The sequence below is a fragment of the Siphateles boraxobius genome, unplaced genomic scaffold, assembly GCF_051911475.1.
Source record: "Siphateles boraxobius isolate OS27281-9 unplaced genomic scaffold, OSU_SipBor_1 55, whole genome shotgun sequence".
Lineage (NCBI taxonomy): Eukaryota > Metazoa > Chordata > Actinopteri > Cypriniformes > Leuciscidae > Siphateles > Siphateles boraxobius.
Genome location: NW_027509181.1, coordinates 8564966 through 8583266, shown reverse-complemented (window position 1 = coordinate 8583266; position 18301 = coordinate 8564966). Strand labels below are relative to the sequence as shown.

The 18301-nt window shown below is 36.7% G+C and overlaps 1 protein-coding gene across 49 annotated transcripts in view; it reads right to left on the bottom strand.

Annotated features, from left to right (window-relative positions):
- The window catches only part of ank3b (ankyrin 3b), a 174867-nt gene that overhangs the window by 90237 nt on the left and 66329 nt on the right, over positions 1 to 18301 (bottom strand). For 10 of the 49 annotated variants that reach the window (XM_077206047.1, XM_077206057.1, XM_077206056.1 and 7 more), the window contains exon 1: positions 6049 to 6333. The exons of 21 other annotated variants lie outside the window; for them this stretch is intronic. In XM_077206047.1, coding sequence (XP_077062162.1) covers positions 6049 to 6081 — 33 coding nt within the window. In that variant the 5' untranslated portion in view covers positions 6082 to 6333. 18 more of the 49 variants (XM_077206065.1, XM_077206066.1, XM_077206073.1 and 15 more) reach the window with 6 other exon arrangements.

The following is an 18301-nucleotide window of genomic DNA, read 5'->3' as shown; positions in this document are numbered from 1 at the left end:
TCTTCTGCTCTTTAATCTATGGCAGCCCATAGAACCGCAGGAAAATTATGAAATTTGTCACACAGATAGAGGATAGTCTGGACATTTACCACAGCAAATTTGGTGTCTTTAACTCATTCTCTCTAGCTCCACCAACTACCCGAATTTGCACTTACATAATAACTTTTGAACCGTAAGTGTCATTTTCCGTCATGAAAGGCTTCCTGCCATTTTGAATTTTATAAATAAAACAAACTTTTTCAAACTCATCCTAGATGGTTTGTCTATTTTTTCACCAAAATGGGCTCAGATCATCTTCAGACCTTGCTGGCAGTTTTTAAAAGCTTTCAGATAGACCCAACCGTCTTCGGATAACGCGCATATTGGACGAAGAGCACGTCAAAATGGATGTGAGGCTATATCTCAGCAACGATTTGGTGTATTGAGACGAGAGCTGAATCCAAAATACTCTCAAATAGGGCATTATTTAAGGGGACAGACATTTGTAGTGGTGTCAATTACAGTGGACGTAATCGAGTGCACTCATTCTATCCCACATTGCACCGCAATAACGAGGGGAATTTAGGTGTGGGAAACGAGGAAATGAGGGACGACCCCTATTTAGGGGTGTCCTGACTTATGCAACCTGTATTTTAAGGAAGAACATTTATTTATTTACGATACATTATTCATTCACAAAGAAAATCGGTGTCCTTAAAGGTTGGATTTTTTCCTCATTTTTTTAAATGAAGGCATTAAGATCAATTTCCTAAAGATGGAAATTTCCCTCTTTTTAGTCAACTTTAGCATGGGTATGTTCGCTTATGCTATCCACCTTATACTCAACGGCTGTCCAAATTCGCTCACTCGTTTTCATTCACTCCTTCAAGTGAACTGTATGTGAACTGCCATGGTCTTGGAACGTCATCACAAAGTAGACCTGAGGCTACTTGCAACATTTTGGCACAGTGCCACCTACTGTTCAGGAGATGTGAAAAAAAAGCATTTTTTTTTAACGGATTGATTTTCCCAAATAGTCCATTTTGGGCATCAGTCATTTTCAATTTTGTCATAAAATGCTGTATTTTATGATTGCATTAGCGTATCGTACAAATATCGGTATGTGTAATCGGACCCATTCCCTGAAGGTACCTAAAAAGCCTTATTTTAAAAAAAAAATGCTGAATTAGCTGTTGATTAATTTTGCTTATTTTAATAAAACTGGTCTTGATAGATTCCTTGAGTCATAGACACATTAACGAAATCCATGGCATGATGCCAAGCTGATTCTGTAACTCTTCAAAGCTTTGGCATATTTACTGTATATCAAACTTTGTATGTCATTTTCCCCTCAAACTGACCACATGACATCAATTTGGTAAGAGCACCACCTATTGGTCAAAAGGCATAAGCAATTAAATCATATTACAAGATTACATGATTCTACTTTATGATTTTCTTACGTTTTGCCTAAAATAATCTAATGTCTTTAATTACTTATTGTTGCAGTTGTTGTAATGCTCCCATAATGCTTACATAACTTATGCCTTTTTTTAGATTGGCCTCATTAATTGCTGCTTGCAGCTATATTTTTTAATTTGGCAATTAAAAGTGTAAAATTATTACATTAGTTTGATAATGCCTCCTTGTGCACCTTAAGAGCACCTTGTAAGTGTTCAGACTTCATCCAGTCCTACTCGACCCACTCCGAGCGAGATTTGAACCGGCGTCTGCGGCATGAGAGGCTGGCGCAATAACAAGGACGCTAAAGATCGAAGTCTCTACCGTCAGTTGCTAGTGCGCCTCTTGAGGCCAGGGGAGTGAGGTTTACGCGCACAACTCTTATTAGCTTGCCTCCGTTACACTGACTCTGTGGTTGACAGACAGCTCAGATCATCAGATTGAGGAAATGTCCCGTCCCGCAGCCCAGCGCCAAATGGAAATGTTTTTTACAAGGGCTAATCATCAGCCAGCATTAGCAGAAGCCCAGCACAAGCCTTACAGAAACACACAGGCTAACACACACACAATGAAGCCAGTTACAGTCAGTAAGAAGGGCCGATATACAGATCTCTAATGCTAATTTGCCGTAGTTATGAATGCAATTTACTGTGCATGTATTTTAACCTGTACGATTTGCTAAGTCAAGCAGCACGATTTATTCTGAGAGTCTGTCGTTTCACGGGAAGATCGAGTAATGCCATTTTGATTAAGAAATGGTAAAAAAAAATGCATTCAGAAATAAATGTAGCAATTCCAAGTGGGTCCTCATTGGTGCTCGGGCCCTTAATAGATGAATTTCCATTTCATACCGACTTTTAAAATCTGTGTAATTTAAAATGGTGTGTTGTAATAAATCTGTTATAAAAGTGTACATTGAGATGATATACTGTATAATTGTTAATAATATAATAAATTATTTAATAATAAATATTATTAACATTATAATTATCAATAATGCAACACAATATTTTATTATGATATTGGGGTCACCACCATGACATTTTCATTTATATTTATTAAAAAATATCAATATTAAGTTTAATTCAAATATATAAAACATATTCATCAGAATACATTTATATTCCAGACCAGAAAACAAAAACAAAAAAAAGAGTGTCACGACATTGATTAAGGGCCAAAAATGTCGATGCTCTTTTGATTTGGGCCAGTATGCAACTGCCCTGAATCCCCTGCATCATGCACTAGCAAGAACTCACATTGTCTTCATCAAAATTTTAAAGTCTTTAATTAATAATGAGAATCCACACAAGTTAAGCAAGAACTTCATGCAAAATGTATTGCGATTATATGAAAGTAGCAAATGCTGATGATGATCTTTGAGAACATGCAAAGAGTTAAATGATATTATTTGAAACAAGTTTAGATCTCCTATATCCTGATATACATGAATCCAATGACAAGTACAAGCCATGATCTGTATCTACCTCCTACATTATCCATATGACAAGCAAAACATGTGGCAACATTTTTTGGAGATTATGCAGTTATCCAGTCAGGAATGTTCCATTTGCAGCCAACGGAGTCGGATGAGCACATACAATGATTGTTCTGTTGTTTGTCTTTATAATGTGACTTGCCAGCAGGGAGGCGAGTGAGTGCAGTGTTTTAAGCCATAGAGAAAATCTGTCAATTGACACTGCACACACGCACACACAATCGCAGCATGCTCAGATAACAGCACATGCATGAAGAGAGCTGAGTGTGTGATGTATCTGTCCCAATTTCTGACTCTCTTCAGTGTAGAGTGCAGATAGAGCAGGACTGCAGAATGAAACAGCGTCCTGTGTCACGCTTCATGATGATAAAGCGTTAGCACCTGCAAAACTCATCAAGCATGGAGCATGAAAATAAAGGTGTAGGTGTTCACAACCCTCTATGCAAAAATAATCAGACCATTTTCTTTAAATGTATTTATTACTATAAAAAAAAATATATATATATATATATATATATATATATATATATATATATATATATTTTTTTTTTTTTTTTTACTATTTTTCATCAAATAAATCCAGCCTTTGTGAGTATTCTTTTTTTTTTTTACAACTCATTTCCATCTTTTTGGCTTATAGTATATTTAAAATGTTGACTTAAAAACATCAAATTTAGAGTGAAACGGTACTGTATATTCAATAAGAGAATAAAATGTAGGGCAGTAATGCTTTTACCAATGGGAATTAATCGGATCATGAAAAACCGCCTGCAACCATTTTTGAGCCCACTTTTTGGAGGTTAAAGGTCAAATTTTCCCTCAGGAGTATTTGATGTATCCCAGTGGTTATATTTCCTTCAAATATATCATTATTTGGAGAAAACAAAATTATATTAAGTGCACTTATAAATCTGGAACAATTATAAACAATGTTTAGAGAAGACACAACAATTTTGCGGGTTTAACCAGTGACTGGGTGGTCAACTAGTATGGGCAAGAGTGTATATTAGTCAGTGTTCCTCTCAGACAATTTGTGAGGTGTGTGGGTCACTTCATGCAGCTGTCAAGATGCATTGCAATAAGATGTTGTGAAGGCTTTGAGGAAATCCTCTTGCAGGCCAAACCGTGGGAGAGCAGCCCACAAAGTTAGTTCAAGCTGACAACTGCAGAACAACAAATCAAATAAACAACTGACAACTGTAAAACCACTAGGTCACAGAATAGTGACAGATCGATGTATTGGCCAGAACAGAATAAAGATCTGACGATACAGTATTTGGCCATTTTGAGATTATTTGACTTAGGGTCAATGACATATTGCCATGATAAAGAAAAATCTTTTTAAAAACACACATTACAAGTGTTTAGAAATGTACTTTTTGTATTCATGTTGATTTCATATGGTTAAGAAAAGTTTATATGTAATGACTTTATACCTTGAATACATTTTGAGTGTATACATCTTCATTATTAATTTCAAAAAGTTTTCTAATACATTGTTTTTATTAATATCATGAATAATTAATTGATAAATATAATTGCATTTTTTGGGAGTTGCACCACATGACATTTTACAACCTCAACTAGACTTGCTTTGTCATAAAAAGGTCAAATTATATTTTAAGACGCATAATGACCTTGACAGTCATGAGGTTCTGAAGGGGTTTATGATATAATTTTTTTCTGCATGTTGGTTGCACCACATGACTGATGTAGCAGACAAAACTTTTTCAAATATTAATAAGTAGTAACACAGTTTTGCACAAAATTATATTTTAATTTAATTGTGACCAGCGAAATTTGTGTCAAAGTTTGCATTAAGTTAGACACCTTTGTTAATTAAAATCTTGCATTAAATATCATGATTGTATTTAACAAAAATGAACACTCGCCAAGCAACAAATGCGAGGAAAAAACGGCATTGGCAAATATATGAAACCCTTTCAATCGCCAGTAACATTTTTATGAATTCGAAGAATGCACTGTTGTGAGAACATGGACATAAACAAACGTGAATGATGCTCTGGACAGTTGACCAGCGCTGCATCCTCACAAGAGTTTAAGCCATGGAGTTTAAACACATTTAAATATTCAAGTGCAAAACGCAAAAGGGTACACAATTTGTTACTCGCGAGCTGTTTGGAAAGTTTTGTGTGGGCAGAAAGCTGCGTATCAGACAAAGTGCGAATACTGAATTAATTGCGCTCTCTTTCACATCTTCTTGCACTTGAACAGACAAATTCACAAAATAATATGTCAAAAATGCCCGTCTCGGTGGGTGTACAAGTAAACATATTCGGTGGCTTGAGTAAATGTAAACAGTAGAGAAAGATGTGTACCAGTATCAGTGTATTGGATCCCTCCATTCAGTCTTAAAGTGACAGCAGCCTAATATTCCTGCTACTGTCTGTGTTATTAATGTTAATCAAACATCACAGGATGAAGAAAAAAAGTTTCACTGCTCTTGACTGAATAACTTTTGTAACTTAAATAAGGGTTAATTTATGTTTAATTTATACAGTGAAGACTATCTTTTATTTTACATTTAATTAGTTTATTCAATGTCTCTACCTGAAAACTACTGTTACTAGTCTTTAATAATGTTTTAAATTGATATTAGTTAGGCTAGTTGTTTTAGCTGTGGTATCGAAACTGGAATAGAGAATTGTGAATTTTCACAGGTATCTAAAATGTTGGTGTCATAACTATGTGTTTTTCCAAAAACGGTTTCATTGCCGGTAAAAAATATTTATGACCAGGTGTCAAAAGTCAGTCCACAACATGCCATGCCAGTTCCACTCCCAGAACCTGATGCACAATCCAATTAACAAAATCAGCCCCTGCACTGAATGAACTCAACAGTATAGTTCAGATTTATATCAATCTAAATTACAAGCTTGGATATCTAATTGGATCCCACTGCCTTCCAGTTACACTGTCCGATGAAACCGGAGCCCTTTAAAGCAATGCACCACTACGCTCCAACCTTGCTCCGAAAACACCACACCATCAGTGATCAGCTAAACCCCCCTTTGACTCAATCACTAACCCCAAACAAGGTCAAACCTAACAGCTTCCACCTTTTCATGTAGTTTCAAAGTGGAACTTACTGTTTCTACATATTTTTTGTCCTCCTTTGTCATTTTCACCTTGCAGTCTTGAACGATCCGGGTAATCAATGACCTAGTGTTTGTATTCGGTCACTCCGGAGGTGCATTAAAGCTGAAAACACATGTCCTTGTCAACTTTGAGATACTACGATACTATGTGAAAAGCGGAACGTCCCGGTCGCAATCCAGTAGCATTACTCTACGCCACACACCACACAAATCCACTTTATCATCAATACGGATGCGGGACATTAGCACCGTTAGCCTACTCCCATTCCCAGCTGTCACCCTCTGCTCCAACCAGCTTCACATACTTGCTCGGATGGGACGGCACTTACCATATTTGTAGGCACTAGTGGTCTCTCTCCTGGCTGAGTGTAATCATGATCTGGTGGACCGAAATAGCAGCGGGCCCCTCCGTGCGGCAGGCCTCCCCGACTGGAATCTGTCCTGCCCGAGTTTTATTGTCATCCTGCTTATCAGCTCTTTTTACGCACCCCCTCCCGTCCCCTCCGCTGCACAAATACCCCGGCACAGGCAGCCAGATTCAGCACAACTCAACCCGCCGCTACTGTTAGGAGCCAGTCAGCCATGCTGGAGTACAGCAGCCCAGCTTAAGGGGGATTTGGGGGCATTTCCCCAGGTATTATGAGCGGTTGCAGTGTTGCCCTGATCCTGGGCTCTGCCAATCAGCACCTCGGTGTCTGTGGACTAGACTGGACTAGTTTGCCCCCTGTCTTTTATCTCTCTCTCTCTCTTGCTCGTGTTTCTCTGGGAGGTTGCAGCAGTCTCTGCCCGCATCAGCAACATTACACCACCAGCACCAGCCAACCCCAGCCCCCTTCGCCGCCACACACACACACACACACACACACACACACGCACATTCCTACAACAGTGCCCTTCCAGTTGCCCATCCCATTAATTAAATCAATGCCACCGACAGTATATCACAGTGGGTTTTGAAATAGTCTAATATATTCCCAGTTCAAATGGAAAATGATCAAAGCTGGGGGAACTAGATATTACATTATACTGTAAAAAAGATGCATAACTTTGATGACAATGTAACTTAAATGGTTGCTTTAAGTTGAAATGTGTCATTTGTGCACTAGTAATGCAACTGTTTGTTTAGAAAATGCAGCTTTATGGTAAAACATTGTTGCTGAGTCACTTACCCAGAGAGGATATACAGCGGACATACTTTTGGACACTTAAAATGTCTGAATTTCAATGCATTATAGATATCAACCAAAGTGACATCTGCAAACAAATGATGCTATAGCTTTTTTACAACTAACTTCACTTTTCTGAGACATTTTTCAATCATTCTTAACCAAGTGGTCTTAAGGTCATATATTATGAATGTATTTAGTTAGTTCCCCTCAAATTCACACAGGTGTCCCTGCAGAATAAGCATATTAAAAAAAAATATTAACAAAGAACATGTCCCGCAAGTTTGACAACCAAGATATGTCTTTGTTTTTTAACAATATATATATTGTTTCAAAGTTCGAAACCCAACTAACTTAATTTTGTGTTTTTATGTTTCTTTAAAGTAAATGCATTATTTTTTATATTTTGTTACATAATGGAAATACATTTATACATTTTAACTGTGGATTACATTTTTTCATGGTTTTCACCAAAACATTAAGCTGTTTAATTGATGATATAATATCAAAAAAAAATTTCTTGAGCAGCAAATCAGCAGGATGGAAATTCAGCTTTGCCATTAGGAATAAATTACATTTTAAAATATATTAAAAAGAAAACAGTTATTTTGTAATATTAATAATACATTTTTACTGTTTTTTCTGATCAAATCTTCATGAGAATAACTTTCAAAAATATTTTAAAAAAAGTATTGACCACAAAGTTTTGAACGGTAGTGTATGTGTCCGCCCTCATTTCCCCTCTGTAATAAAAATATATATATTTGAAGACAAATGAAAGATAATTTATCATTGCATTACAGCCCAAGTAAGAATGATATTTAACCATTTTACTGGAAAAATCATTCATTCAATTCATTCCAAAAAAGGTTTTTTGAACATTCTAAAAATGAAAGTAACCATAAAGGGAAGAGGAGTTAGCGAAGGGTCATTAGTAAAAATAATAACTTTTTTTTTTTCAAACATGTCTCCCAAACACTTCCTGTCTGCCATTGGTAAAACAACTAGAAAGCCCCGCCCCAAACTCATACTATTGGCTGAGTCAGTGTTCCTGTGTCAGGTTGACTGGATTCTCGTACAAACAAAACAACGTTTTGTTAAAGCAACAGTGTTGACACTTGGTGTATATACAGTTATCTCTACAAGTAAGAGAAAGTATTTGAACAATACACAACTCACCTTTAAATAATCCGAAAAGGAATTTGTGTTAAAGAGAGATTTGCTATTATTGCTCAATAGCCCACAAACCAGAGAACAGTATAGAAATAATCAAATCGATTATAATCCACTGAATGTCATAGACAGATGCTCGTGTTTGTTTACTGAACATAGACCTCAAAAACATGTGATTATAGTGGGAGACAAGTTGAGGATCTATTCGTCTCAGTAATGCAGTGTTGCCATAGCAACCCAGCCTCACTGCAGAGGGGACCTGAGCCCTGAAATAGAGTTTACCTTCACACAAACACACAGTACGAGAAGACGTGATCTGACACACCAGCTAACTTATCTATATATTTTAACATTTATTGTTTAACTCTGGAAACGCATGAGCGGTGAACATGTGCATCAACATAATATAAACATTAATCTGCTAATATTAATTTCTCTGCCCCTTTAAAGAACCACTTCCTGCCAAGACCTCTCCGTTTACACTTCTTCCATTTAGACAATAAGTGGACAATGTTTAGAAACAGGGCTTTATCCCTCTGGACAATCAGTAGTCCCTGTCAGTGAGTACACACTGTCCCATTCGAATACACCAATACTCAAGTAACTTGGTCACAGTGACCCTTGAGACACAAATGAAAGTGAGCAGGAATTCAAAATTGATCTTGGAGGGAATTAATGAAGAACGAATTGCCCGCTTATAGCTACATTTATTTGCACAGTCTGTATTAAGTACTTCCTCTAGTATAATAGTGCTTCCCATTTTAGATAAAAAAGACTTTCTTAAAACAATTTTACACCTTTTTTACTATGTTATTTAGTGTCTACAACAGTAAACACACTTGACAGGACTGTGTCCTTTAAGGGAAAATTCGGTCAGTGCGATGAAAATGGTGAAAATCATTGATCATTTTTACACAATAATTATTACAATCGTTCATGATTGTGTGAATTCACACTTTATTTCGAATTTTGAATGTTTTAAAAAAAAAATGAATTTTCCAAGCTGATCTCATGAGAAAACCTAACTATTTTACGAGGAGGCAATTGCGTAAAAAATCATTTGATTTGATTCACGATGATTTTAGAAGGATAAAAGTAAGCAAGAAGGTCGATCCAGACTGTAAGGACTTATAAATGAGATCGTTCAAATTCATACAAATTAGCAACCGATTTGCCAAAGCGTAAAAAAGTTCTGAATTGAATAGGAGTGTGTTGACATTTTCTTATAAGCCTGGGATAAGGTTAAAACAATAAAATAAAATAAAAAATAAATTGTATATATATTTATATATTTTTAAGAGTGCTGAAAGTAAATTAGGGCAAAATAAAATGTTTGGTCACACTTTAGATTAGGGTTCAAATTCTCACTAACTAACATTAATAATTAGTAAGGTCATTGTTAAGTTCAGCTGAACACACACACACACAAACACACACACACACATACAGTATACACAGCATCTGTGGTCCAGCTGCATCTGTTGTGTGAACTACTAGATCTGTACAACACATGATTTTGATGTGGTCTCACACACAGTGTACATCTGGATTAAAGCTCTGAAAGATCTCCAGAGAACCACAAAACCGTACAAACACACACACACACCCAGAAGACCACTGTTTACCGCACTGCCAAGAGACCGAGAATGAGTCTGAACATAACTCAACTAAATACAATGATGAAGAGAATTTTTGATTCACTATCTACAGCAAACAGTTCATAACTATACAGGAAATTATACATAAATATCTACAGGAAATAGTTCTAGAAATTAGTTTGTGTTTGTGTTTTATTATTACAAAATGTTTAATTGGTATCAATTCTATATTAAAATGTTTACGTTGTGTATATTTCATGATATCATTTTATAGAGATGTCACTCAAAATGTCATATGTTCTCTGTGTTTGTCTTAAACTTTTGTCATTTATCCTGTTTTCCGTCCCATGTGCCTTTTTGTAGTCAGTTTGTAGTTTTTCCCCTTGATTGTCTTCCCCAGGTGTGTCTTGTTAACTCGTTACCTTAAGCTTGCTACCCCTTGTGTATCTAGTTGTGTCTCTTTTTGCTCAGTTGTTGTTTGTAACGGTTCCTGCTCGTGTTTCTGTTTCTTGTTTCAGTTTTTGTTTATTACTTAATTAAAAACCCTGCACTTAGATTCTTCTCCCGCTTATTACACAAAGAGCATAACTTCTAGCCAATACAATACTTACTGTAAATTATTATCATGACTTTTTAAGACTGTATTAATTTCCATAAATTTTGAAGGCCTTGAAATCATCTTACTAATAATTTTCTATCCCTTCACAACAGTATACATAATGTGTTAAACCAACTTTTTGTAGAGAGATAGGAGGATATCTACTCCTGTATTCAAAGTCAGAACATTTAAAAAATAAATATTATAAAATATTTAGCAGCACAACTGTTTTCAGCATTGAAAATAATAATGTTTCTTGAGCACCAAATCAGCATATTAGAATGATTTCCGAAGACTAAAGTAATGGTTGCTGAAGATTCCGAAAATTCATGCTTCAAAATTACATTCTGAAATATGTTAAAATAGAAAACTTCTTTTAAATTGTAAATAATTGTTTTTATTTTTCATCACATAAAAGCAGCTTTCTTATAAAAAAAGAAAACACGTACGGATACCAAACTTTTGAATCTACAGTATTTTACTTGCTACTAAATGCTTCAAACAAAACACTCACTTTTACTGTTTCAAAAGATGTGATGTCACTAACCTGATAATTATCCACAAAGCCATTCATCCTCAGACTCAGAAGTGTTCATGTCATCAACCAAGTCCCTTATAAACACTATTTTGTGTTTCAACGAACTGATAAAAGCTTTTGATCCAGAGTGGCATCCCAGTCCAGCAATATCAGACTTCGTAGAACAAACTGTAGGCATGACATCAGAGACTTTGTAATGCGTGTCCTGATCCGTGAGGAGATCACAAGATCATCGTCACCTTACTGTTGTACAGTGCCACTCTTAGCTCATTTAAAGCCCATTAGGACTGATTATCATTACTAAAACATCCCTGTCCTGACTGGCTTGCAGCACAGTATAAGCGAACAACGCCGTTTGAGGCACAAAAGCTCATTAACTCCAGCTCAAGAGACGGAAGGCGTCCCAGTAGATCCGGCCTGGACTAATGAACAACAGTCAGCTCACATTAGCCAGCGGTCTGAACACAGCCGTCCATCAGAGCCTGGCACAATATAGAAGTATTACATTATTCACAATGAGGGCATGAACTGCACATGGCTCTGAACATTTCATGATGCCTCCTTTCACAAACCTTAGGTCAGTTTTAACAATGTTAGCCAGTCTTCAGTTGTTTGTGCGAGTAAATGCTTTAAATGCATACAATACAACTCTTGGAATGCTTGATTCTGATTGGTCAACTGTGGTATAATTGTGGTTGACGCTAAAATATGAGCAACTGATTTCCTCCATTGCTGTGCTAGGATCTTAGTAGAATTTGTAAGCTTGTCTACAAGCAAGCCAATCATTATGTCCAACGTTAGCATTTGTCCTCTGCATTTAACCCATCCAAGTTAGTGCAAACACATTAGGAGCAGTAAGAAGTGAAGACATACCATGGACACACACACCTGGAGCAGTGGGCAGCCATTCGCTGGGGTTCCCGGGGAGCGATTGGGGGTTAAGGGCACCTTAGTCGTGGGTATTGATGGTGGTTCATTCACTCCGCCACCTACATTTTTCCTGCCGATATTGACAATAATGCTGCCTTCAAGTCCTATCGGAATTATCGTAAATACTGGTTTCCTAGTTAAAAAACATTAGACATGAGCCAAGACCAAATTTTAATGCGATTAGCTCATAATCACAACTTCAGAAGTGAGAAGAAGAACATTTCTGATAGCACATGAAGGCAGAATAAGTTTAACTCTCTAACCATTAGACCACCACCCCCATATATATATATATATATATATATATATATATATATATGTATAAAGATATATACATATACAAAAACATTATATATAAAAGCTGACTATTATGCTCACCGATGATGCATGTATTTGATAAAAAATACAGTAAAAACAGCAATATTGTGAAATGCAATTTAATTATTAAAATGTAATAGTTTAATATTTGAACACATTTTAAACTGTAATTTATTTCTGTGATGGCAAAGCTGAATTTTCAGCAGCCATTGATTTTCAGAAATCCTTCTAATATGCTGATTAGCTGCTCAAATCATATATTTGTTGTGGAAACTTTTATCATTTTTTTTTCGGTTTTCAATATCGGTTTTCTATTTGAATATATTTTAAAATGCTAGGTTATTTAAAATAAAGTTATTCCTCTGATAGTAAAGCTGAAATTTCAGCATCATTACTCCCGTGTCACATGATCCTTCAGAAATCATTCCTATAAGCAGACTTGGTTCTAAATTATTAGAGCATTAGAGTATAAGAGATTTCTTTCAATAACAACTTATAGATCAAATTAAAGAAAATATTTGTTTTTACTCGTATCACCATGGGCACTATCTGAGCCAGGACTGCCAATGACACCCCCCTCAACAATAGATAGACGCATGATGTTCCTGAAGCCAAACCAAACTCTCTTGGGAACCCATGATGAAGCTTCAGAAGCTTCCTATTTTCACTAATATAATCAAATGCACTTCATGCTAAATTTTCAAACTGTTGCGGTTCAATAGTGCATATAATTAACACCGCAGACTCACCGGTTCACATTTTTTGTCTCATTGATTCAAAACCATGCTCTGAAACTCATTAAATTTATTTTCTATATTGGATCGAATAAAACAAAGACAACCAAGCCCAATATTCAACTGAAATGTGACATTTCAGATAGCTTGTGTCTGATAACCCCTCAGGACATCTGAGTGAAAAGTGTAATAAATTGTGCGTCAAAATCAAAGCTGTGTGTGTGTGGTAAAGAAATCGCCTGTGTTCTCACAGATGGACGTCTCATGGTTCAGCTGCCCCTTCAGCACCCAATCACAACCTCTTTTTTTCACACGTCAAAGACACACAGACTGTCTTGTCCGGCCTGAAAATTTATCAGGCTATATCCATTTCAACATTTCTGTTCCAATGAAAGAGAAAAACGAATGTTCAGTGCAGATAAAAGATTAAAAAATCACTGCAGAAAGGCCCATCTTGCGTTGATTTGTTCAAGGACAAAGGCAGCAGATGCACAGTACAAAAAACAGTATGAAAGTACAGGACTTTCTTTTCCTCAGGACACAGTGATGTCCAAAGCAGTGTTTTTAACAGGAGAATCTGGACACTCTCAGGCCATCAGAGTCATGTAGAGATATTTCTGCACTCTCTGTACAGTGAAGAGTGGAGCTTTCACCCGTTACACACACACACACACACACACACACACACACACACACACACACACACACACACACACACACACACACACACACACACACACACACACACACACACACACACACACACACACACACACATTCTGACTGGCACTGGATATTAATTAGACCAACAGCTCTTGGTCTTACGTCAATCTGAGCTCCCCCACACCAGGAGCGATGACATCACTGCCTTAGCATGAGGAGGAACCCCTGCTGAAATCATTAGATTCAAACAGCAGGAATGGATGCTGATCCAAGATTTATTTTATTTTACAAGGTTAGTCCCTCAAAAGTAAGGGCGTTTTCATGCAATATATCTTTTTTTTTTACACTGTTGCATTTTCTTCTTGGTTCGGTTCGCTTTCACAAGGTAACCTGCCAAAGCATACCAAAATGTGTTTATGCAAGTCACATGGGACTACAACTGTCCTCTTATTGGTCAGAGATTCCTCTGCGTCATCCATCAAGATGATTGACAGGTTCGCTCCATGAGCTTATTGTGGCTTTATTTGTAACTGTTGAGACAAACGCAAACACTATACGGATGTAGCCGTCATCCCGCTGTTAAGTCCTTCATTTCAGAGTCACACTCAGGACCAAATGGGCCGGAAGAGTGGGATTCATATTTATTAAAAGAAAATCATAATTTTTTTATTTTAGTTTTTAGTTTTTTATAATATTTTTTCTATTCTTTTTTGGTGTTTTGAGAATTTTATGATTTATAATTAATATTTATGCAATAAATATGACCCATTTCCCCCCAGTTTTCCCCCCATTGAATATAATAGAAAATTATTTTAAAAAAAATATGTTTATTTTTTTAAACGCTGTATTTCATTTTAGAGTCAAGCCTAGACCTCATGAAAGCAATTTTTGAAATGAGATGGATGCCATCTGGTGGACAAACTGAGCATTTTAAAAATGCAAAACGCATAGGTAATCTGAATTTATTGGTTTGTTTATGTATTAAAGTGTGTTTGTGTATGTGGATGTGTCTGTTTTGCACTCTTGATGTTTTATAGATTCACGCCTTCACTGTTGTGTGCTTTTATTCTGGATCGTGGCTGATTTGTAGATTGTACGCACAAAAAAACTCGGTATTTTCACATTTTTGCCAATTTGCCATTCATTTCCTATCCGGGTCCATTTGGACCCGAAGGTCCTGAGTGTGACAATTTATTTTACAACCACTTAGATTATTCAAATCCTGTCCCCAATTTTTTTGGATGTTCATTTACCAAGTACCAAAAAAGAGACCAAATTTCAGACCATTCCGATGAAGCTATGATTTAAAAAATATATATATTTAAATGCGTCGGGTCCATTTGGACCGAAGGACCCCAGAGGGTTAAATTATATACTACATTCGTATGTATTACTAATGCAGCAAATTCAAACGCACTCTCTCTGGATCTCCCGGTGATGTCCAGAGGTTAACAGTGTCAAGACACACGCAAACACTGAACGAATGTTATAATACAGCTAAAGCACGTATCAAGGCTTTATCTGGACAGCATTCTCACGCGGAGAAGAACAATTACACAACATTTTAAGATGACGAGGTGCTCTTTTGGTTTTCCACTGTGATGATAACTAATGTGATCACTCATAGAATTAGACACAAGCCTACATCTTTTTATATAGCACATTTCACGTTATGAATTATAATACCAATTGCTTTCACACCTCAAGCGAACCGCCCCCAGAGTTCATTTGCAATCGGGCTGAGACAACCTCGTTCTGGCAGTCTCGGAGCGATTGTTTTGGTGCGGTTTCGAGCGGGAACGAACTGACCCAAGGGAGGAAACACAGCAGGTTTCGAAACAAACGCTCAGGTGTGAAAGCACTCTAAATCCCCTTTTCAAGAGAGATGGCTGAAATGTCAGAACACAACATTCAGGGGTTTCCACATTTTTTGACGAATGAATTTGTATGACTTTTCCTGCTCAGGATGACTAAAAAGGGAAAGATTCAATAGTTTTTAATTATTTTCTTTTTTCATTTTTCCAGATTTGCTATGATGACCAAACGTCTTTGAATTCAGTTCTAAACCCATTGAAAGCCACTCAAGCTTGTAACTGAGTTTTATTTTTTGTTCCTCTGGAAAAAAATGGTCTTCTTTTCAAACTCTGTCTTTGCCTTACAGGCAAATAATCTATCAGTTGATTGTAACATGTAATTTAAATTTATTTGAAAAACAGATTAACACATACGGTAATAAATTGTAGCAACGACCCATCTAGCAAAAAAAAATGTCCTAAGAACATTTTGCTATATACCGTTACCATTAAGGTTGTAAAACCATAATTCGGAATGTTCCCTGAACATTCAAAACATCCAATGTTTTCCGACCGTTAAGGGAACCTTCCCTTTTATCATTTTGCAAACATTATGGGAACATTACTTTTTAATGTTCTCTGAACATTCTGAAACAAGCAACATTTGAAAAATGTTAGATGAACGTCCAACTAAAACATTTCAGGAAAAATGTCCCGTGAACAATTTATAAGTGATGTTTTTGTGCTAATGTTTTGAGAACATTTTTAAAGACCAGATGACTTTGAACAAACATGCTATTAATGTTACAGTAAAATGTTTGTTCATAAATTTAAGAAAACCTGTTAGCTGGCAAACCAATTAGTGCTTTGTAGCTACTGGTCTGATACTGGTGTAACTGGTGGATCAGTTTAGTATAGTCTTAGCCAGAAGTCTTGCTGGTTAAGCTAGTAAGAAGCTTGGTGGAGACAAGAACATCCTATGCTGGAGATCAGCATCTAAATCATAACATATGAGCAGCCATGCTGAGCTGTACAGTAAACAGTGAACATCCAGAAATACATTCCAAAGTACCACAACAACAGAAAAAAAAAACACATCCTGCTTTGGAATATGAAATAAAGTGTTAGATTTGACGTCAATGACGTTTGATCATGATACACAAAACTGAACGATGTTTGATGACATTAATGTCCATATTTAATTGAGATTTATGATAAGGATGAAAACTTTCATTGAGTAACCACTTACATTTCAGTCTGGGCATACATACAGCTTTAAGAATATATTGAATATGCAGTAGTATGGAGCACGGTCACAATTAGTATGTCAAGCATAAATGTGAGGATACAGATATTGCTCATTACAGTCAATGATGTGTATGTCACAGGGAAGTGATGAAGGTCTTTGCTCAGGAGGTCATGCAGTCCACAGTCAGGAGAAAGTGTGTCCTAACTCACCCTGTCAGCTGATGAATAAGCAAGCAGAACAGAAGAGAAAATAAGGCCAATCTCTGTCCCTGATGTTTGCAGAGCTCAGCAGAAAGTGGGCGGCTCTCTGGAGCTCTTCAGAAACATGCCTTCATTCTCTCAGTAAAACCAGACTCATCTGCACTAATGGATAAAAGCAATGTGTCTAATGGCTTTCTGATCTCAATAATACCTGATCAACATCTCAAATCAACCAGTAAATTCAGATATTTGCTTTCACTTCCTGTAGACAAGGACTCATTAAACACTGTTGCCTCTGTCTGTGTGTGTGTGTGTGTGTGTGTGTGTGTGTGTGTGTGTGTGTGTGTGTGTGTGTGTGTGTGTGTGTGTGTGTGTGTGTGTGTGTGTGTGTGTGTGTGTGTGTGTGTGTGTGTGTGTGTGTGTGTGTGTGTGTGTGTGTGTGTGTGTGTGTGTGTCAGCACTGGGAAATGAATTGTGATTTGATTTTCCTGTGTGTTCTATTTCATGTTGTATCAGCTCTCTGTGATTTAAATGTGAACCTGGGAGAGCCTTCTCTCTCTCTCTCTCTCTCTCTCTCTCTCTCTCTCTCTCTCTCTCTCTCTCTCTCTCTCTCTCTCTCTCTCTCTCTCTCTCTCTCTCTCTCTGTTTTATAATCTCTCTCTTCAATTCCATTTTAGGCTTAACCCAATTTTTTTTCATACAGTACTTCCTTTAGCTCTCTGTCTCGTTGTAACACAGTTTCTCTCTCCCCTTGCCCTTCTCTATTTCTCTCGTTTAAATCAAGGGGTCAAGGTTTGGCTGGTTAGCATAGTCCCCTGCTGGTGGATACTGTAACTACACCATTATTAAAGTTAAAAAAAGCAATATATTTATTTAGCTTTTTCTTTGGAAGCAATATATAAATTGTATTTAGGATGCACATTATGACAAAAGGAATTTTCAGGTCATGATTAGAACAACAACCTTCACAACAGATAATGTATAGTTTTTATCATATGGAAAAGAGCAGCTTTGAACACTCTTCAAAATATCTCCTTTAAATTTTAGAATAAACTATTTAATGACCTTTTCAACACCAATTATAGATTGAATTAAGGGATGAAAGAGAAAAAAGAAAAAAAGAATCAGTATCTCGTGACACTGTATCCCATCAGCTCCAGGGGAAAAGAGGAGAGGGGAACGGAGGCCCCGAGGGAGCCCGATGCTCTTTCCTCAAACAATGCAAGAAAAAGGGGGCGGAGATTGTGAAAAATGAGGTTGGTTCTTAATAAGTGACGGGGGATT